This window comes from Pithys albifrons, chromosome 12 (genome assembly GCF_047495875.1).
Source record: "Pithys albifrons albifrons isolate INPA30051 chromosome 12, PitAlb_v1, whole genome shotgun sequence".
NCBI lineage: Eukaryota > Metazoa > Chordata > Aves > Passeriformes > Thamnophilidae > Pithys > Pithys albifrons.
Genome location: NC_092469.1, coordinates 14,565,235 through 14,588,240, shown reverse-complemented (window position 1 = coordinate 14,588,240; position 23,006 = coordinate 14,565,235). Strand labels below are relative to the sequence as shown.

At 46.6% G+C, this 23,006-nt stretch overlaps 1 protein-coding gene across 5 annotated transcripts in view; it reads right to left on the bottom strand.

The window, feature by feature from the left end:
* Positions 1-23,006, bottom strand: part of PLEKHG4 (pleckstrin homology and RhoGEF domain containing G4) — an 85,027-nt gene that overhangs the window by 49,232 nt on the left and 12,789 nt on the right. For all 5 annotated transcript variants that reach the window (XM_071567239.1, XM_071567241.1, XM_071567242.1 and 2 more), the window contains exons 2-6: positions 21,245-21,442; positions 13,177-15,271; positions 7,734-7,949; positions 4,028-4,151; positions 2,985-3,078 (exon numbers count right to left, since the gene is read on the bottom strand). In XM_071567239.1, the coding sequence (XP_071423340.1) occupies positions 2,985-3,078; positions 4,028-4,151; positions 7,734-7,949; positions 13,177-15,271; positions 21,245-21,442 (2,727 nt within the window). The remainder of the gene's footprint in view (positions 1-2,984; positions 3,079-4,027; positions 4,152-7,733; positions 7,950-13,176; positions 15,272-21,244; positions 21,443-23,006) is intronic.

Here is a 23,006-nt window from a genome sequence, read left to right as displayed (position 1 = left end):
TCCTTCAATGTTTCTCAGACTGAAGTTTCAGTCCAGGCTATGGCCAAACTTAAGACTGGCACAGTCTGAAGCCCAGACTGCCAAGGAATGTCTGTGCAGAGGGGACAGTGCCCAGATATCCCAGTCAATCTCAAAGTACCCATTCCAACGAAGTGGCAAGAAGCCCCTGGTCTTTAACATCAGACCAAGGTCCTCTGTACTTCTACAGTGAGTGGGAATGCAAATACAACTCTTGAACAGAAAGGTTTGCACAGAACTTCTCTGCTTTCAAATGCTGAACTGATTCTTCCCAATCCAACACACAAATACAGCAGATTACAAGATTAAGCATTTGAACTGATCTGTGAAATTCAAAAGAATCTCGGTCTATGAAGACTCAGGCAGAGGGAAATCCCACAAGTATCTGCTCACTGAAGGCCAGTGCCATGTTCCTCTGTCCATGCCCTGCCTGCTCAGCCCAGCACTACTGATCAGCAAAGTTCCTCTGAACAGATGCCCCAGCACAGAGCTTACTGGTGACAATGTGTGACCAAACCTCACAGCGTTCACCTCTGCAAAGGTCCTTGCTCCAGAGCATCATTACACAGTTTTCCACAGGAACAAGCATGATCTTCTCTTGCAGTGTGTACACACTGCACATTTCCCTTCACCCCTGCATAGAGCTGCAAGAGTTCCTCCTGCTTCTTCCTGACTCACTTCTACAGAAGCTCTTTATTGTGCCCCTGCTCCCTCTGCACCCACTGCTGTCTGGGACAGGAAGACTGCCCAGTCACCCAATATTCTAAAAAGGAAGGAGGTAAAAAAAGTCTTGCAGAATGCAATTGCCCCAACCCTGAAGGCAGAGAGGACAAGCTTCCCTTCCACCAGTTCACCAGGTGGGTCTAGGCAGAGCAATGGACGTGGTCCCAGTGCTGTAGGGAAAACGAACCTGAAAGCACCAAAGGCTGTCTAGTAGCATTTAATTTCATTTGTGCATTCATTCTGGAAAGATGGAGATGTGGAAGAAGGATTTCCTCAGACTGACAGATCTTGACCCAGAAACCTTTGCTCCCCAGGATCAGTCTTCACTCCCCAGGAGACTCTCTAGGCCTAACAGATCCAAGCACTGCAGCAGGAAGGGATTCTGCATTAGGGGCATCCAATCTGTGCTTAATCACAATGGAGCAGTGCTTCCCACTGCTGGGTCAAGAGGAAAGCAGGCCTTCAGAATTTAACAAGCAACACTGGACTTCAACATTTAACAGCTCCCACCATTATTATCATAGCAGGCTTCACAAAAACCATGTAAGTAAAATCCTTTTTAAGTAGAGTGTAGGACAGCAGAAAAATGAGCTCCCGACAGTCTGCCAGAGGTAAGAGACACTGAGATGTGTCAGGGATTTCAGAAAGGACCCCAAGGAGATGATTTGCTCTGTGACCTTAGAAGCATAACAGTCTCTGCCTCTGCAGCCACTGGCCACCAAGCCCTGCTGTACTCTGAAATGCTTAGCTTGCCTCAGTTTTCTGTATTACACACAGTGTTCTGTATTACTCTCTCCTTGTTCCAGAGCAGAGGAGAATATGGCCATGGTATCATGGAACAAATGCTGAGGATCTCCAAAGGGCTCAGAGGGGCCAGGGGATTACTGCTGTGCCATAACCAGATGATGAGCTACCTGAAGGGGTCTCCTTTATGGAGTTTTTAGAGGAGTCAGTGTAAGATTCAAAAAACCATAAGCAATCAACCTCTGTCAGTCACTGTTACCTGGAGCACACACTCAGGTCCAGCAATGTGTCTTGCAGTACATTAATCTCTGTTAAGTAACTGTTGCACCACCCTGATAAGGAGACGCTCAGAGCCAAACAGCCATCACAGCAGGATATTACAGAGACACTGCAAAAAGCTTTACCCCTCCCTCATTTCAGAGGGGAAACTTAAGGTTAAAGTAGCATTATTATCATGCTTGTATGAGAGTGGGGACAGCCAGAACATGTTGCTGGTGTCCAAATCATCCCACTAAGACCACCGTGCAATTTACACAGGCAGTCAAACACTCAAAAGGTTTAGGAAGTCCACTGCCATGTGGGCACAGCATAAACAGAACATACTTGTTTGTTACCTCTGCAGAACTGAGCAGGGCACCAGAATACTCCTTCACCACAGAGAATGAGGATGCTGATAGAGCTCACAGCTCCACCCAGCCCAGGAAGCAGGAGGACAGACCTCTGACTCAGACCCAACTCTCAGATGTGGCACTGAAGCACAGAAACCACAGCTTCATTAAAACATTGCCCTGTTGCAGTTTGCAGAGTTTGAGTCCTAAGAGACCTAAGCTCTGATTTAAAAGAACACCTGCTTAAACAGGATTAGTCATCACTACAACCCAGCATTTCCCTGGCTTTCTAACAGAGCAGACAGAAACTATCTGGGAGCAGGGGCAACACAGCCCATTGGTTTTCCAAGTGACTGATATGAAAGCCTTTGACCTGAAGCAATATAGAGTTACAGAACATCCGATTCCAATCATTCACTGACAGCTACATCAACAGCTGCATGTGCTTTTCCACCTGGCATGGCAAGCAGTTCCTTCTCTTCCCAAGGCAGCAGGCAGAGGCCTCTCTTCCTCCCTTCTCTGTGGTGAGCAAAAATCCCTGCACATTTCACACAGACCTTCAGTGCAGGGGACAACACCTACAAGCAGGATAATTCGTAACAGCATTTACATTTGGGCACAGGCTGTTTTGAGCATGAAAGTGAAAATAAAGTTGGAGGGATGGGGAGGGTTGTTCTCCCCTAACTCAGACTTGCTTTCATTTTTTTTGCTTTGTCTGCAATCTGGTAAGGCCGAATCACCCACCTAAAGCAGGGTTGGCTGCATGATTCCACCTCCCAAAGCCAACTGAGAGCCAGGTGCCAGATGGAGGCATAAGCAGCAGATGGAGATGTACCATGCCAGCACAACAGTGAGCCAGCCAGTGTTCCTCTGCCCAAGCTCAAGGCTCACCTGCAATATGCTGAATGCCTTGAAGAGAGCAGGAACTGGTGAACAGCGACGAGCATCCACAAGAACAGTTAGACCCAAAGCCTGACATTCTGGTCTGCAAGAATAAAGATACAAAAGGTCAACTTCATCACCAATGAAAATCAAAAAGATTATGGATACAGAACATGTAGTCATAACAGGGTGAAAAAACAGTACGTTATGGCTTTGTAAGGACAGGGAACTAACTAGCCACCTTCTCCTAACCAAAACATGTATATGGAAACCATCACTGGATTGCTCAGTTTTTACTTCTGCTATATGATTTCTGTGATCTCCACCCAACTTCCCATTTATCCAGTTCCTAGAATACATATCACTGATAGCAAAGGTGTTCATACCCGCAGGGAAGGAAGAGTCTGTCATAGTGAAAGGCAGAGCAGTGCAGCAGACCCCAGCCTGCAGACTCCAGAATATATTTTCAGCCAGACACCAAGGCAAATTTCCTGAACTCTTGCAGATCCTCCCTCCCTCTCAGCTAGGAGGGATGGCCCTACAATATCATGTCACAACACTACCATGGAGCTGCTGCATGACTGCCCCATCATAGCTCCCAAATCCCATTTTCTGAGCTAATGAATGATCGCAAGAAGGGCTTGGATTCATAGCAACACACAAAAACATTCAGTACATAACCAATTCTACCACCCTACGTGCAGAAGGCATATATAGAATACACAGAGTACTTGCTGAACACAAAGCTGTTCACCCCAGCAGGAGATCCCCACCTGTTTTGGGACAGTATGGACAAGGTTCCTAGGCCAATAAAGTCACAGAATCACAGAATATTCTGAGTTGGAAAGCACACACCAAGCCCATCAAGTCCAACCCTTAAGTGAATGGCCCATACGGGGCCACAACCTTGGTACAATTAGCACCATGCTCTAACCAACTGAGTTAATCTCAAATCAACCCCTTCTATTCACTGCCTCCATTCCCGCATCCCCAAAGGGCAAAGTGGACAGGGCAGCAGCTGTCCCCTCCATCAGACCAAGAGTGCCACAAACCTTGGGATGCTATGCAAGTACAGCAGAAGGCGTACAAGCTCAGTGGTGTTGCAGTGGGGGTTTAGCCAGGCTGTGTTCCTTGTTGTTATTATGGCCACTGCACGTCCCGATTTATCTCTCGTACCTGTAACAAGAGGGGGAAAGTCACACAAAGAATTCAACAGAGCCTGGCTCCAGGTGTGTTATGCCTCATTTTCTACTACAATTCCATCACCTTCCTGGAAATCCACCACAGAACTCAATATAGTGTATGTTGCAGATGGCTGGAGGCGATAAACATACTTCCAAAGTACCCAACTGCTGCCCCAGAGCAAAGTAGCTGAGTTTTGCTTATCTTTGTCTCATGGTAGTGTTAAATTTGGACTGCTCTAATCTACCCACACATTTTTTATAAATATGGCCAAAGTTGGCTAATGCTAATCCAGCCTTGTGAGAAAAGCAAGAACCTCAGGAACTCAAGATAAAGAATCTCACCTTAACATTGCTGTCAGATGAGAGAACACAGACAGGTGTGCAGAACATGCACTGTGTAAGGAGACTGGGCACACACACTGCAGGCTGAGCCCAGCACATGAGCAGCCATCTCCTCCTGGGAGCAATGTCCTGGAGCAGGAGCCCAGAGCTGCTCCTCAGAGGTGGTAGAACGGACAGCCCAGGAGCACATACCCCTGCCTGTCTCCAGCTCTGACAAGGGAGAGTCAGTGCCAGGCATTTATTAGTTTCAGAGCTCGCTCAGAGAACAGATAAGGCACAGTATGGGCAATATGGCTGAGTTGTGGTATGCTGAGGAGGGAGAAACCCCTTTGCTTCAGTTAGCCAGAAAGGACAATGCTTCTCTGCACCCCATTTTACAAAAGCCCAAAGACGTAATTTATTACAGGAGGAGAAGGATGTAACAGTGCCTGTTCTGGAATGACACCCTCCAGCCTCCTCTCTAAATGCAAAGGCAAGATAAAGAGCAGGTGGACCCCTTTGGAGACCCATAGCTGTCTCTGCCACTCAAAAGCAGGCAGTGTCTCTGGAGTGAAGCTGCTCAAGTGACAGCACTCACAGGTCACCAGGAAGGTGATCTGAAGAACAGCAGAGACAACATGTCTATTGTGTGAAAAGTAATTTTTAAGAACAGGAGCCATTTCCTGTCATACAAATTGTATGAGAAAGAGGCAGTGGCAAAATTCCCAAGCACAGGAGAAAACCAAAGGCTTAGAGAAAGCTGTGTCCTTCTGTCTCTTCTGAACTCTATTGCTACCACAGGAGATACTGTATGGACCACCTCTCTCCCCATCCCAGGGACAAGCATGCAAGTTGACAGGTAAAAAAGGACACAGATGGATGGCCCCAAGCATGGAAAAGCCCCCTGGACTGATGTAAATCTGTCACTAGGACATGATTTGAGTAAGGGCCACAGACACAGATGGGCATCATTTCAAAGCAGGGCTTCTTCCCTCCCAGGGACCAAAACAGTGACACAGGCTTTCTCCTTTAACAAAAATCTTTCATCATCTGTGGGATTCAGGAGGACTTTTATTACTCTGAAATGTTGTGGCTTAGACCCTACATAATCAAAGAGATGAATTTTAAAAAGCTTATTAATATACCTTGTTTCATAAGCCAAGGGGATCATCACAAAATAAATAAATAAAGCAAAATAAATAAAAAATAAAGCACTCGATTACTGAAAAAATGGCTCAATAACCTGTCTTGGTAAAAACTCTTAAACACTGAAGGAACTTTTTTTGTCCATCAGAGGCTGGGCATCACCAGAACTTCACCAAACCTGGAACTTCCATAGAGTAGTCTCAAAATTGCTTAACCAGGTCAAAAAACCAACCACAGCCACTGGGGCCCAGTCTCCAACAGTGGCATAACCAAGATCATACAAAAGCAGAAAGCAGAACTGAAACTATCCTAAAAGTTTCAGCTAACTATATCAGCTACTAGTTTATTAATTAGCTTTTGTTCACTCTTCACTATAAAAGGTTTTTTTTCTAATGTAATTATTGTATCATTACCAATGACTAACATAAAGCATTTAACTGAGTGGTGTGTTCCCTTAGGTGTGACAGTACAGTTGAGCTCATGCAATAGCACAGCCTGGGAGCTCCTCTCAAAGATCCCTCTCTAACCCTGCAATTTTTTGGCTGTTACACACAGCACAAAAACATCCAACCTGATCAGCAGACCTGAAGATTAGAAATTCTTCTTTGGAATTTATTGTAACAATTACCTCTCAAAGCAAAGTCACATGTCTGAACGTACTACCACAACCCTACCCAGCAACTGTTTTTTTATTTCACTGTCTTCCAGATATTGGAAAAGTCTTAATTTCCCTTTCTCCTTCCTTGCAGAAAAGTGATTTCACCTCTTTCCCAATGATCTTATGAGATAAACAACCTTCCACTCTTTTGCCGTAAGACAATCAGTTTAGTGACAAGAAAGGGATGTCACCCTTCTCTGCATCACCTCCAGTATTTGCCACTTCCTTTTATAACACAGCCCAAACTATTGGAGAGGCATTACCAACAAGTACTCAGAGGTAAAAATCACTCTTGTCTAGTCCTCCCACTCCCTTTACACATCTGAGGTCAAAATTGGTCTGGCAGCCCCAGCACATTGTGGGAGCCCCCTGTGCTGCCTTTCTGCTCTCCTTCCCAATTCCTTCACATTACACAGGTCAGCCTGACCCCTGCTCTGCTCTCGGCCCACTCACACGTGGCTCCTGAGTTGATCAAATGCCAGCATCTTCCTGCACCACCACGGACAACCCTCCCACTGGCTCTGGAAGGACACAAGCCCACAGGGGCTCTTTGTACAGATGCTGCCAAATGCTGTTTCTCCCTAGAGAGGTAGATCTCACTTCCTCTGCTTTACTCACGTTTGGTTAAACACAAAGACATCTTGTGTGGGCCTTGCACACCAAGTGATCCTGCCCAACACCCTCAGCTTTGTTCACCCCTCTGCCAGTGTTTGCCCCATGCAGAAGTTTTATCAGCAGCCATTTGATACTTGCTGCTCTAACAGATGCAAACACTGAATAATGTCTGACCTACAACTTGATCTTGGCAGAACAATTCTGGGGAGCCCTCTCTTGATAGCTACTTTTGTCATCTGCTATTCAGCTAAACTATCATTTATCCCACACACTGCTCATCCACACTTCACTGGGATATTCCTTTCAACCCTATGTGTCATGAAATCAAATGTTTTCTAAAAATCTAGTATATCTAGGTAGCTACACTCAATCAACCAAACTTCTAATTACCAAGAATAAAACTGGTTTTCAAGAGCCCTGTCACAGAGCATCTTCTACACACCTATCCTTTAATTACCTACCAAGGGAATCAAGTTCCTATTGCTCTGACCAAGCCTGATGTCAGGCCCCCCAGCCCATTATTAACTGCATCCTCACTCTTCCCTTTTTGAACTCGTGGTGAGGCCACAGATTTGGCATTTCTGACTCACACATGCTTGGTTAACATTTTGAGACTCCTGGGAGCAAATTAACATTACTTTCATGGGAGGGAAGTTCTACTTCCTGTCCTGCCCATTCAGAAACTTTAGAGGATTCAAGAAGTGTTGCTTCTGGAGAGGTTTGAGGTGAAAGAAATGGAACTGGCACCAGTCTCCGGTGCTGCAAAACAGAGGCTCATCTCCCTTGCCCCACCTGCAAACCACATTTCCCAGACATTCTGGCCCAGCTACTCACCAGGCAGGTAGGCAACTCCACTCCTGAGCACTTCTGGGTTCACATCCCTGACTATGGTAGGTGCAAACTGACCACCCCAGGCAGTTCCAGATGTTGGGGATGTTGGGGGAGTAACTGGTGTCGAAGTTTCCTCCAGGGCACTGACTTTACTCACTGGTTTCAACACATTCGTGCCAGGTGCTTCTTTTCTCAGCTCTGTTCCTTCTGATACCATCCCTGTAAGACAAGCAGCAAACAGAATCTCAAGCAGAGCTGCACCCAAAAGGTCCCATGTAAGTACTGGACAGGGGAGGGATGTGCCCCCCGCACTCTGCAGCTCCTTCAGTCCTCGTGCCAGCCACACGTGTGTTCAAAAACTGGTTAGAACATTGATACTACCATAATTCTAAAAAAATAAAGCAATTTATTGTGAAGTTTGTGAAGAACAAAAGCTCGATTCAGATCAGGATTACTGTAGTCAAAGTCATTTTTGAAGGTAACATATCAAGCAGTACATGTCTGCTCACAGCCTGGTGCAGTGCAAGGCCCTGGCTGAGCTCCAGCACCCTGAGCTGCTGAAGTGATAAACCAGCTTCTGACAGGGAAGGCAACTCCATCAGAGCAGAGTTACTCCCTCAACACCACTTTCAGATTAGTTCCTGAAAATATGAAGCCAGTTTAAGACTGACAAATCAGCTGGAAATTAGCCAAAGAGACCCTGTTCTGCTTGTCCAGACTTTTTAAATTAACAGTTAATGTGAAAGTCCAAAACCTATTTTAAAACACTGAAGAACAGGATGATTACACCAATCAGCTCCTGCTCAAGAACTACAGAGAATGCTTCTTTTGTCTGACACCTCAGCTCTGAAGTACCAGTTATCAGAATCGGTTAATTCTAAAATTAAATATCCTGGCTACTACATGGAAACTAAGGCTACTTTTATCAAGTTTACATTTTCATGTAAAATTATCTGAAGAAAAAAAGTATCTACCCTCTGTGTAAGAAATATTATTCCCCATTTCCCAACATCACAAAAATTAGAAGAGTACGCCTTCAATAATTCATAGAGTTGGACCAAGGGTTGGACTCGATGATCTTGGAGGTCTTTTCCAACCCAATCGATTCTATGATTCTATGATTTTCAGCATCCTAAGCATACAGCTTGGCTATCCCAGTGTTTACAAAAACCTGTAATAAACAAAAGGCTGTACTGCACTGCAAATTCTGATACTTCAGTATCTACCAACACAAATATCAACCTTTCCTCAGGAAAACAAGAGTGGAGTATTTATTTCCTTGCTATGAAGTCAGACATTCTAATTGCTATTTAAAATTGACTTCAACCATCCTACCTTCCTGCTGCATCAACAATGCTGCCACTTGACTCAGTTTATTTACTAACAGATTCCAATACTTCATTAAAGAGCAGGACCAGGAACAAAGCAGTCCTTGAAGTGGCTTTCAATACAAGTTTTAGCAGTGAAGGAGATTTACAGGTTGAGGCTTAGCCTGAACTGCTTTCAAAATTGCTAAAGTGGGTGAGAGAAGTGCCCTGAGCAGCATGGCTCACTGTGCCAAATTACCCATCCAACACTGGGGGGAAGCTGGGAGGGGCTCTGGGGCTCTGCACCATCGAGGTCACGATGGAGTAGCTGCTCCTTCCTCTTTGTAACACCCTCTTCAGGAACATACCCGATACCAAGTTTGGCATCTGCTGCATTTGGCCACATAAGCTGCTACAATGGCTTCAGGGCTCTGCCCAGTTCTGGGCCATTCCAGAGTGTTCCTCAGCCTCCTCCTCCCAGTGGTGCAAGGGGTCATCCACTTGGGATAATGCTGTAGATCTTCCTGAAGCACCATTTTAGAGGAGCACTGATGTCCCACACTTAGGGTTTCTTAAGTATCAGTCATGTACATTGTGCCCAAAGGTTTCACATTAAGGGCTGACAGACTTTCTAGGAGAACATGGAATCACCTACCAAGGAGCTGTAAGGCCTGGCAATAAGCAGAACCACACAGTTTGTAGTAAAGGAATCTGCACTAAAAGACAAAAGCCCACAATGAGGACCAAAAGGTGGCATTTAAAGAGGACAAGAAAGGGAATACAAATAGCTATGTTCCACATAGCTACCACACCAGGGCAAGAGAAAAATATAAATGTTCATGACAACTCTGCCTGGGATATCTCTTAGGAATGAGGTAGCAGTTCCCAAAATCTAAAAAGAGAAGCATTTTGCTCAGCCCACCATGCACAGTCCTGGGGCTTTTCAGCCCTAGGAGAACCTCCTTGGAGCTGTGCAGCCTCCAGACTTAGCCCATCTTGCCCAGATGAGCATCTTCCCTAAGCTGTTTCTGGGGCTCAGCTCAGATATGCAGACCCCACTTCTCTGGAAGAGGCCTAAGCACAGTTTGTTATGTGCAATCTGGGGCAGAGGCACTTCCTAAAGCGGAAATTGTAGAAGGAGGAGGATTACATCTAAAAGCAAACTGGGAACAGGGACATCTGAATTTGCCATGTTTGCAGGTTCCACCTCTCCCCGAGGTCAAGGAAGTGGTAGAGGAGGATTTGCTTGTGTGCATTTCAAAGAGACATTAGCATTTTCCCTGCAAACTGCCTGGGCGCCAGTATCATCTATGCTAACATCACACAGTAACTGGGAGCAGGAATGGAGCGCCCTAACAGGTGCTGCTGAATATGCCCCAGAGTGGCTTTTCAGGTTATTTCTTGAATATCAAGATATTTTCCACCCACAAAATAGAGGAATTCTTTCCAGAACTGCAAAGTTTCAAAACTCACCTTCACTTACATGTTAGTCATTAGGAAAAAAACAGCAGTCACATTATCTGTGAATGGAACCAGTGTAAATTTTAAGCCACCAACTCAAAACAGTTCACATTTGTCTCTCAGACTTTATTTTATTTATGTCTTTCCATGTAAGACTATATTTGTGCAGAAAATAAGCTCGCTGGGAGTGGAACGAAAGGGAGAGAGTTACAGGACAAGGAAAAACCTGCAGACACAGCAAACTCGGATGCCCTAGTTCTGAATGTGTACTTTGACATAATCTACACTATCTGCTGTAAGAAGCAAGCTCTTCCACCTCACACAGAGCAAATCATGCCTCTGCCCACTGCTGCTGAGGTGTGAACTGAGGCGTGATTTGAATTGACCCAGCACAGCTTAAGCTTTGCTGTTATTTATAGTTTAGACAAGATATCCACAGTTTCCAATCACAGTAGCAAAATGACCCCAACAAGACAGTTACAGAGAATTTAACTCATCTACACAGTGAACGGCTGGAAAAGTAAAGTCCATGTGTAGGACATTTGCTTCTCTTTGTAATTTTATCTCTGAATTATCTTATTAGTATATCTCTGAGGGTTTAATGGTGCTAGATAAGGGGATGGCTTGTTTGGATCTCAAAGTAATCAAAGGTAATTGAAAGGATTAAGCTTTTAATAGTACCAGCTATAGTGTTTAAGGCATACTCCCAGCATTAACAGATATTTGAGCTTCCCTTTGCCTTACAGTTTGTTTGGTTAGCTTGGGTGTTTTTTCTAGCAGTTTAGGTTTCCTTTTGCCTTACAAAACACTGAGATAACAGCATTTGTTTTTTTCTACACTGCAATGCCCAAGTTTAACATCAACAGACTTGAGCCATGAATGTCATTTATTTTAGCCAAATCTCCAGAATCATTTATGTGGTCTTTCATTACAAACTCCACACGCACTCCAGAGGGGTCCAACATTGCTGAAATTTCCAGCAGTGGCCAAGACTCATTCCTTGGAGCAGCAAGAACATCACACTTATTATCTCCTAATGACCTGGACCAGGCTAATTTTAGATAGAAGAGATGGGATCAGTGAACAAGCAGCCACTGGAATCACGAGCAAAGTGTCCCCCCAGCACACAACACAGACTAGGTTTTCTGAGGCTTGGTCCTGAGCAAACATGAAGTCAAGGCAGGTTCAGCTTGGCCAGGAATGGATACCCACGGCACGGTCATTTCCTGGCATACATCCCCTGGGAGTCACAGACAGGCAGAAGGGGATCTTTTTCTTTTGATCTTGGTGGTAGATGCTCAGAGACATTAACATCAGAAACAGAAACTTTTGGGCTAACCCCTCCATTTCAGAGAAGAGAAATGCTTGTCACTCCAAAAGGAACAGAAATGCCTGGCAACTGTGGGCTTGCTTTTAACTATGGAATTAAACTATTTTGGGGATAAGTTAATGAAAATTTATTTTAATCAATAGACCCTAATCTAGCTCCATTAGGAGGCTGCCAGGTAAAATGTGACTTTTGGACACTTGAGAAAGTAGCTGTGTGCAGCCAAACAGAGTCATGCTGCAGTGCTGAGGGAGGCTTTGGCCACACAATCTGGGACCAGGGCAAGCACTGTACTGGCAGCACATCCCCAGACAACCGGCTCTGGATCTGCTCCCCCATGGGATCAGACAGTGTGGGTCTGTACCACCAACCGTTTCAGCTCACTCCGACATTTCAAGCCGGATGATTTTCCTACCCAGGGGTCTCAGGGAATAGGAGCTGTTGAACTGGAATGGCACGTTTCCCCCGCCCCCGCCACACACACGCTCCTCGGTGTGATCTGCATATCCAGCTACAGCTTTCCAGACTCAGCAGTTTGGCGAAGCCCACACCGTGTCCATGCAGCACTGCCGGCCCACAGTCCGGTGCAAAAGGTGGACACCTGGATTGCCCCCTCAATTCTTTGTGAAGAAGCACAGCTCCAGCACAGGCACCAGAAAATTGGGGTACTACCTGCTTGAACACTCGTTCTGAGTTGAAGTTAGAGGCTGAATTTCTCTGTGATCTCCCACTCCAGTTAAACAGCTCTTACTTGAAACATAATCAAGCTGAAGAAAGCACGCGAGAGGGGAAGGAAGGGAAGGGGGGAATCCCTCAGCTCCGCAGTTTGCTGCCCAGATCAGTTACCAGCACACAAATTAGTTGATCTTCAGGTCACATTACACAGCCAGTATTTTACTGTGGCATCCACCGCTGCTTCCTCCTGCCACAACCATCTTCCTAAAGCCAGTTTCCAACACTGAAAGACTTGTACAGTTACACTCTCACCTCAAGCATTCCTATTGTGTGCATCCATAATGTGTACATCATGATGGAACGGGTGGAGGTCACCAGCAATCAGATTAACTGAAATTAAAAGTCTCTTACACTGGAACTTTGTTCTGTACCGATGTAAATTTGCAAAGAATTATTAAACAAAATACCACAATAAACCCAATTGTGAAGAGAAAGCTAATTTCACACCACAAACATGACAATCTAACCACCTTCCTGTAGTTTGTGCTATTCCCCCAGATTCTCCCAGCAGATGTACTCATCAAACCCTGCTGGATAAGTAGGGCTCAAGCAGTACTCCTAGAGGACTTGGCTTTCAATCCATGTGACCAAACAGACAAACATCCAATAGCTGTACCTTTAGGAGATGATGCCCCAGAAGTTGCTTCTGGGTGGAACTGCAGAGTGGTGGGCTCTGTATGCCCCTCAGCAGGGCCTGAGGACGGTGGTCCAACCTCCAGTTCCTCTTCAATGGATTCCAGTGTTGTTGAGGCTCCAGTCTTTGACTTTTCTGCATAAGAAAAACTTCCCTGGTTCTCCTCCATTCCTTGCAAGTCCTGCACTGCAACATTCTCTGGGTTCAGCACAGAGCTCTCTTCACTTTCATGGCCCTGGTTTTCCACCACTCTTTGTGGTTCCTCAAACCTCTCTCCAGACCTCTGGGTTTTGAATTGACTTGAGCCTTCTGCTTGTGCATCAGAGCCCAAAGAGTCACTGTTATTTAATTGTTCTGCCATCTGACCCCCCTCTGACTGCATGGTTTGGAGTAGTGTGGTTTCTTCGGCCCTCTTATGCTCTTGCTTTTCACCATCTGACAAAGACCCACCTGTAGGAGCTTCAACAGAACAGTGACTATGTCTAGTCTGGTTTTCATTGGCTGTCAACATATCCTTAATCTCTTTGACTTCTTCTTGGTTGTCCCTTCTTCCCACCTCAAATTCATCTCCTTCTCCTTGCTTCTGTTCTGGAGAATTTAATGAGGAACTAAGATTTGCTTCCTTATTGCTGCAGCACGAACCTCCATCTGCCACGTTCCCTGAAGGACAGCCTCTGTCCACACCTACATCTGAACTCTCAGGCAATGTAGTGGCCTGCACTGGCACACTTTCATTGACATTCTGGCAAGAGACATCAGAATCTTCCTTCACTGTGCAGCATGGTCCTGAAGGTCCTAGGGCAGACACAGGACAGGCATCCACCTCTGTTGGTTTATTTTGCCCCTCAGTCAGTGGTTCCAGCAGCACCTCCTCCTCCACCACAGCATTCAGAACTGTTTCTGGGCTCTGCTCCGATGTTTTGACACCAGCATTTCTGTGAGGTCCATCACTCTCTTCCTCCACGTTCCCAGGAGCACCAGGTGTTTGTGCTTTGCAGCTGACACCATCTCCAGCACACACATCACTGTAGCTGCACAATGCATATCTCCAATCCAGGGAGTGTTCACTGCAAGTCTCCTGCTCCTGCTCTTCTGTGCTGCAAGCAGGAGACTCAGACACAGGAAAATTATTCCCCATGTTCCCAGGACGAACTGGTATCAGCTGACCTTCTGGAGACAGCTTGCCATGTGCCATCATTTTGCTGCTTTCCAATGGAATGACATTTTTAAGAACTTCTCTAGGAGTGCTCAGAGTGTCCATCTGACAGTGCTCCTTCTGCATAAGTGCTGACTGAATTAAGTTCTTGGAGTAGGTGCTGTCTTGTATGACAATAAGGCTGTGCTTGCCTTCAGACTCATTCACTCGTGCTCTGGGCTGAGTTAGGTAATTTAAAGCCAGAGATCGAGTTAAAGAGCCTGATTGTGGCCCAAATCTGGGCAGCGAAACTTCTGCCAGCTCAACGTACTCCCCTTCAAGGTCACTTAAGTTCTCTTGAGGCACAGGACTCGTACAGACACCATTGACAAGAGCCTCACTCAGCTCTGGAGCTGTGCTGCTAATGACCAGGTTGTCTTGACTTGGATGTTGTTCCTGCAGATACTGAGACCCCAAGTCTGGTGAACTGCACTCAGTATGGTCCGTGGGGAGGCACAATATTGAACGTTCCTCTGTTACTTCTGGAGAGATGATACTGTTTTCAATTATTTTTGGTTTGTTTATAAACTCAGGATTAACCACTTTATCCCAGGGGATACGAAATACTTTATCATCAGTGGTCAGTAAACAATTTTCCAGTGCTATACCCATCCGCTCTCCATTGAACGTACTCAGCCATTCCAGAGTAAAAATAGAGGTATATGAAACTTCTGGAACCACCACTTCCTCTACATTATGCTTGTCTTTTGCCAAACACTTCAATACAATTCGTGGAGACTTCTTCTGATGGGGGACCACCTGCAGGTAGAAATCACCAGGCTCCAAGGCTCTCCAGTCAATGGAAGCCAGCTGGATCACAATCTTCTCGTGGATACACAGGGGCCAGCCCTCATGGCGGAACAGCAACCCACAATAACGAGCCTATGGAGACAAGAGAAAGTGTTTTCAGCATCAGGAACAGACTTCAGCTCACGCTTTTCAATCAGAGATCAATAAAACAGTTGAACTGAGGGTCTCTGGTTATTGGTGTATGGGAGTTTTTCATACTGAGGTCTTCTCTTTAAAAAGCAGAAACAAGAAAAGCTACCAACGCAAATCACATATGCAAGACAGGCAGGGACAAGTTACACTGGGAGGCTGCAGGAGACACTGCAAAGACAAAGCAGGAGAAAGAAAGCAGCAAATGAGGAAAGCACAGCAAGCCATGAAGAAGGCAGCAAGTCCCATCAGCAAACTGTGAGCAACTACATTTAACATACCAGCAATTTCCTCATTCCCTGAGCAGCACTCAGGCCAAGTCTCAGCCAAATCCCAGTCAAGTAAATGAACTGAAGTTCCACAGCTGAACTGACTTGACTCAATTATTTACACAACTTCAAAAACCAATTTCAGTGCTTGGAACATGACTCTGTTTGGGAGTATTTAAATTAAGACACGATACAAGCCATCAGTTCCACAATTAATTTCATCTTTCTCTGTACGACAGGGTTTTAGATTCAATTCATTCAAATCCTTTGCCATACAGCAGAGAAACCACAGAACTAGAAGGAACTTCCTGGATCCTAACACACCTTGAAACAAGAGGTACTGGCATAAAGTAATCTCATTCTTATGTTCATCAAGCGTTACCCTTCAGCCCAGACAGGTTTCTGTTTCTCACTGCACCTGATACAAAGTTGCTCAGAGGCTTGGAAGTCCAAATCACCCTTCAGATCCAGTGAGTCCTCCTCCTCAACCCTGGAGCTCATTTTCTGGATGTGTTCCAAATTGCTTAGATTTATTAAGCCATGTCACATCACCTCAGCACATCTACCTTGATCATCTCGTGGGCCTGCCTGAAGTCTCCTTCATGACGATTTTTTTTTTTTTAGAAACAAATGTCTTTGTTCTACTTGTTCATTGTGCAGAACACTGTCTATAACGGCACCAGGATTTCCCAACTGTGCTAGAAGCATCTCAAAGTTAAGATCCTACTTGTCTTTCAGACACACCCCTACACTAACCCAGTCACCCACTAGTTTTAATTTTCAAACTGATGACCCCATTTCACAACAGAAATTCTGCCTGTGGAGGCACATGCCTGCCCTCCAAGCCTACCGCTATAAAAATTTAAGTACAAAGTTTTAGAGCTCATCTTGTGCAATACATTCATCACCCTCCTCTTCCAGGTTACTGTTTGTGTCTACCAGGCTGGTTTCACCACAAGTATGTCACATACATACTCTTACTTTTTATGCCAATGTCATGGATGAGAAGCAGTGAGTGCCTCATGACTCCTGCCTCCAACTCAGTTTTCCCTGCAGTACAAACACCCTTCCTTGCTCCAGTTTGTTGCCCATCTTGCAATACTTGCAGAAACCTCAATGCCTTTGACACAGTAATTAATTTTCCCTATGACTCCATAATAAATCCTTTATGAAACAGATTAGACAATGAAACTTATCTCTCTAGAAAGAGATGGCTTATGAAAAAAGGCTGGTACCTGCTATGGAGAAAACCACATGAAAATGTTACCCAGTTTTTAATGGGTCAGTTAATTCAGTCCTTGCTCAGTGCGTGTTGTTGTACACTCAGCTTGTTCTCTGTATTTTGTTACTAGCCCTGACTTAACAGATTCAATAAAATCCCTGTTACCAGACATTTGGCACTACATGGTAACTTCTTCCACATTCCAGGATGGAGATCAGCCAGTCCTATTTCTTTGACATAGTCACAGGATCACAGAATCAACTGGGTTGGAAAGGACCTTCGAGATTATCAAGCCCAACCCTTGGTCCAACTCCAGTCCACTCAAGTCTGTATCATTTCAGTCCCAGCAGTTTTATTTCTGTTCACTCAGTGCAACCACCCTCCTGTTGTACCTACATGCTGTATCACTACAAAACTGAACCTTACTTTAATTTTCATTCCCTTGGAGGATTGTATTAATACTATCTTTATATCCTAACCTGGAACTCAGATCAAACTCACCTCCCTTACTTTTCTGTTTCTACTAAATTACAGCCAAAAAGCCCTATAACCAAACACACAGCTCCCTCAAAGGCACAGAGAGCTAAACTTTGCAGTCTGATGTTCCCAGACTTTCTGATCTCCAAGACACAGATGTGTTCACCAGTTGGTTCCTTTCTTACAAAGCACAGTTAAACTCAGCAGCCCTGGGCTGCCTCTTCCAGCACAGTGTGCAGAAGCTGCTGCTGGTTTCAGCCTCAGGCTGAAGGCACTTCATGGACTTTCCATCAGGCTCAAGACTCACACAGCACCTCAGTCAACAAAGCACAGAAGTGCTCAAGTCAAGTACTTTGTACCAAAGTTTTTAAACAAAAGAAATATGCAATTTTCTATAAGAGACTATGAAATTGCACCCTACACACCAACCTCTTCTGCCACTAAATATCTCCTCGTATATATATTAAGGCCATCTGTACCAAAGTTTTTTCAGTGGAAGAAGAGGCAGACATAGATATCAGTTTGCAAACTATAACAAATAGTTTATAGGACTGAAAAGTAAAAGATACCATTAGCAGCAACATTAACATAAAGCTGAATTCCATCTGCACCTCCCTGACACAGGCATTCTGTTAAAATCTGGATGCAGAGTAATCTTTTGGGGGCTACTCATACATTAAGAAATCCAAAAGCCCAACCTCACTGCTTAGATAACTTGTTTGCCTACTGACTGACAATGAGAAAAAAACTCAGCAATAAAATCACCAAAACCAAACTGCAGAATGCATTGACAATTCTGGAAAACCCTACAAAGCCACAGTCTAAACTGCAGCAAGAGCCAGAGTAACATCCAAGCAGGAATTTAAGTCCCTCAATAGCCCAAACATTACAGAGCTTTAGAACTTTAGAAGTAAAGCATCCTCATGCTGCTCCTGCTCCAAAATGCACCTTCAAAGAGAAGATTACATGAAGAGGCTTATTACAGTCCTTTTAACATTTCATTTTGAGGCTCAAGTATTTGCTTTTCTCATGTCCAAACACTACTGAGCTAAACCAGGCTCATCAGAGGAGTGCCAGGAACACCCTCTCCGCCCAACAGCTGCAGCCAGGAATAAAGCTGGCTCTGAGGAGAGAGCTGGGCTCCAAGGACTAAGATGGCACGGAGGTGGAATCTCCCAGAGCTGGAGGGATGGTTAGGCTGGAACAGATTGTTTAGCTCAGGATGTCACCTGAAGGCCAGGGCAACACCTGGTTTTTAACTTTGTGCTAAGCAGAGACAGATCCCTTGGAACACCCCGTGCAGCCCCTGAGGAAGGAATCACACACAGCCTGCTGATTTTAATACACCCAGCTGAAGCCCATGAACTTGTCTAACACTTCATGAAGCCACTTACACTTTTGTCACTGCAGAGGCTGACAAAAATCTAGTGCTCTCAAGATTTCCTACAGTAGTTGTTCAGACCAAGGTCATGTCTTTTCCCTTTAGTGTGTTTAGGCAAAGCTCATATGGAACAGCTGAACTAGAAACTAAGGAGGAAGCATTGCAGGCAAAACTTTCAAAAATCAAGTAGTAAGAAATAGCCCTTTGTCATTTCAGACAGTAAAAACAAAGGAAGGGGCACACAGTGAAGGTTTGGGGAAGAGGAGTCCACAGCAAGTGAAAAAAAATTTCAGCAATAAAAAAGTAAAAAGCAAAAAAGCAAACATCTAAATAAAATATTGAACCACCTGGGACAACCTCTAAAGAGAGTACAAGGTACCTACAGTTTCCTTCTCCTGATCTCCCTGTATTGCCACCCTGGAAGTACAAAATCATGAGTCAAGCCCAGAAAGGATCACCAGCAATGAGGAAAGACTCTCGCTGCTCACTTTTCCATACAATTCCCTTCTCAACAAAAGCTTCCAACACCTAATGCTGAGCCCTGGGCAACCCTTGCTGGTGGTGGCTGCCCCACCAGCCCCACACTTTGTGGCTCCTGGGCAGGCCAGGGAGTGTCAGGCAGGCCCCCAAGCACAGCTCGTGCCCCTCCACTATCTCCCCAGCTGTGCTGCACGTGTGGGACAGACCCACCGTCCTGGTTCCTGCTCCCACAGCAAACCCCAAACACCACAGCCCCCACTGCCCGTCACCTGAGCCCAAGCTCCAGGCCAGCCCAGGGGGCCACCAGCACCCACTGCTCTCACCCCTCACAACTCAGGGACCCCCCAGCACCCACTGCCCTCACCCCTCCCAACTCAGGGACGCCCCAGCATCCACTGCCCTCACTCCTCCCAACTCACGGACCCCCCAGCACCCACTGACCTCACATCCCTCTCTCACTCTGGGTCCTGCAGCACCCCCTGCCCTCACCTCTCCCACCTCGGAGCCCCCACCGGCCCCGCCGCCCTCGCACCTCTCCCGCCTCGGGGCCAACGGCCTCAGGGTCAAGTGCTCCTCGTGCCGCACTGTCCGTCAAGGCAGCCCCACGCTCCTATTGGCCGACGTGGCCCCAGCTGTCCTCCCATTGGCTGCCGGGGAGCGCAAGGCCCGCCCCGCCGCCGCACCCGCGTGCCACCCGTCCTGCCCCGCGGGCAGCGCGGGCTCCGGGGCCTGTCCCTGACCCTGTCCCTGTCCCTGTCCCTGTCCCTGTCCGGCGCACCCCTCCTGCTCCCAACACTTCCCCGTTGGGACGGCAGCACTGTGGCTTCAGCGCCCTGCTGCTTCCCCTCCCTCTCTTCCACCACCTCCCCGGCCCGAGGCACCGCTGGAAGCTGCCGGGATCTCAGGGAGTGGGGACGTTGCTACTTTGGTTGCTTCGGTGAGGCCGATGTTTTGGGGAAGACTGTGAAGTGTCTTGCAATAATTACCAGTTTGTACAAACGAAAAGGCTTTTGTTTCTTTAAAGGGGAAAAACGTGTGATGCACCATCGAATTAGAAAATGCTGCTACAGATACTGATGAATAATTCCTATTCCGGTGCTCAGGGTAAAAAAGAGCAGCTCCCCAAAGTTCTTATACACAACCTCGGATCCTCCTTGGCTTACAAACACACAGCTGGCAGCAAGCTGGAGACTGATTGACGATACAGTGGGATGGGACAAACACTGCACCAAAACACACTTGCGAGATGTGCAGCTTACATGGATCCATCCTATGTGATGGGTCTTTCCCCACAGCATTTCTCCTCAAGACAAATTAGTAACTGATTGTTTCAGCTTCTATTTAATATATTTCTTCCTCCTAGAAGTCCCTTGCCCTGTACCGCGAGGACTTCTCTCAAGAGCCTGGCTACACACCTGCTCTGCATTCAGAGACAAGAGGGCTAGACCAAACCCAAGTTTTAAGTTGTTGGGGCTGGTTGTTTTGTTTGGGTTTTTTCATCTGCAGACTTGAAGCCAAGTTTGTGATGGAGGCGTTTGACTCATCATTTCTAACATTTAGACTCCCAACAGTAACACACGTTAATCTTGGACTCGTTCTGGCACTAAATGTAACGTGACTCCTCGGGGCTACTGAGCCTTGCGACTGTTCCAGCACTCATCAAAGGGGAGCTGAAGTTCTGGGAAAAACACCGACTGACAGCATTTTGCCCCACATGTCCTCCTGCCAGTGGCAGGAGCCCGACAGCTTCATCCACAAGGCCAGGGAACGGCTGAGGTCAGAGGCCACCTGAGTCAGCCATATCCAGCAAACGCTTTGCTAAAGCTTTTCCTGTCAATCCCTTAAGCCTTCTGTTCATTGTTCCTGGTTATGGAAGGTGAAGGCACTATTCCACACCTGATCTCGGCATGGGTTTAGCTTCAACAACCACTTCTCAGCTGTTTCCTAATTGTCTGCCTGCCCTGTGGGTCTCACACCTCCCACCTAGGCTGCCGTACTTACTTTTTGCCAGCCGTTTTACATACGGGAGCCGAAAGAAAACTCTCCAAGAGAGCCTCCACGGGCCTTAGAGAGCATGATGTACTCACACAGGCATCCTGCTGAATGCACTGCAGGATGTGCTTGGCTGGAATCAGGAAGTCTATGAGGTAGCGCAGTCCATCCCCACGGTACGTCTTCTCCACCACATCAAAAACTTGGCACAGAACAGTGGCTGCGGTAGCCTCAAACGGAGGGTAGAGTGTTGATAACGTACTCTGAATGCAGCCGTCCAGCGACTCCGAGTCCTGCCGAGAGAGAAAGCGTTAGTGGTACCACTGCACGATTCGCCCTGGTGCCCTGACGAGCCCCACGCCCAGGAGCGCGGCCATCTCCAAACGCAGGAGGAGCGGAGATCAAAGGACAAAAGAGCTGTCCTTTCTAGCTTCTTTTGGCACCAGCGATTCCAGGTAAACACAGAAAAGCTCTCCCAAAACGGGAGTGGAGTGCTCACAGAGTGCTGTGCACAGCGGCGAGAATTCCCAGCTTTTGCTTACGCAGCAAGTCCTTCTGCTGCCTGCGCGGGGTGGGGCGGCTGTTAGACCACACCATGGCACGTGAGCGCGTGTGAGCGAGCGAGTCATGGGTGGGCACCTCAGCGGGACCATGTTCTGGGTACCCAGGGCTGGAGATACCAGCCAGCACTTGGGTACATTAAAGCCCAGAGTTACGCTCCTCTGTGGGCTGAAGGGAGTTGCAGGAACAACAGCTGGGCTGAAGGTCCTAAGCCTGCTGTGCTCTGGAGTCCCAGCACAGGGTTAGTTGTTGGAGCGCTTGGTCCCGAGGACAGCCACTCACCAGTGCAATTCCTCATTATTCAAACCTGTTTGCCTCTCATGAAAGGCTCCACTCCAGGAGCCAGGAATTTTCTGCAGTGAGAGATGCCTCACAACAGGATTCACAGGCTGTATGTGAACAGAGCTGCCTGCAGTCCCTGAGCACTCACACTGATACGTAGGATGTCTGTTTCCAGCCCAGGGATCAGAGGAGATGGCTTCCCTGAATCCACCTTCATTTGGGAGAACCTGCCAGCCAGAGCCTGCCCATGGTGTCAGGACCAATTCCAGTGCCAGAGGCCAAAACCTGAGTTATTGCATGGGTGTAAATCAAGAGAGCTTGCCAAAAAGTAACAATAAAAAAAGTAAAGCTGTATGTATCTGGGGAGAGGATCAGAATCCCTCCTTTCCTTTCTATTTTAGAGGGGATCCCTTGGGCTAACTTACAGCCAGTGGGAGTAAGTTTTGCTACAAAACCAAATGAAAGTTTCCTCAGGTGTCTGGCCAGATCCTCATCTGATCTAAATCCACCATGTTTCACTAGGGACAAGAAAAGCATTTCAGTTGCTGGCCCAAAAGCCCTACAGCCTCCTGCAGAACAGGAACAGCCACATGGACATGCCTGAAAACATACCTCAGTCCCACAGAAAGATTGGGAGAGAAAGTTAAACAAAGCAGTGCCACAACAGCTTACGCCACCACCAGGGAACAGTAGGATGAAGGGACAGGGAGGAAGTAAAGTTTCACTTCTTCCACTCCACAGCAGCACATGTTCATCATTCCAAATACTTTCACTGGCCTGAGAAAATGTACGTCTCAGAGCAAGCCTGAACTGACCTGCAGCCTGAGCAGAGATGATGCTCCTCACAAGCCTTCCCACCTCTCACAGCTCAACATTCTCCAAGTTCCTCCTTTTGAGGGTTGGGTGGTTTAGGCACAATATAAACTCCCTGTTCTGTTGTAAAGCCTTGTAGGACAGCCTGTGGGCCTGCACAGCAGAGGTGGGGACACCCAGGCGATGCCTCCACAATCCCTG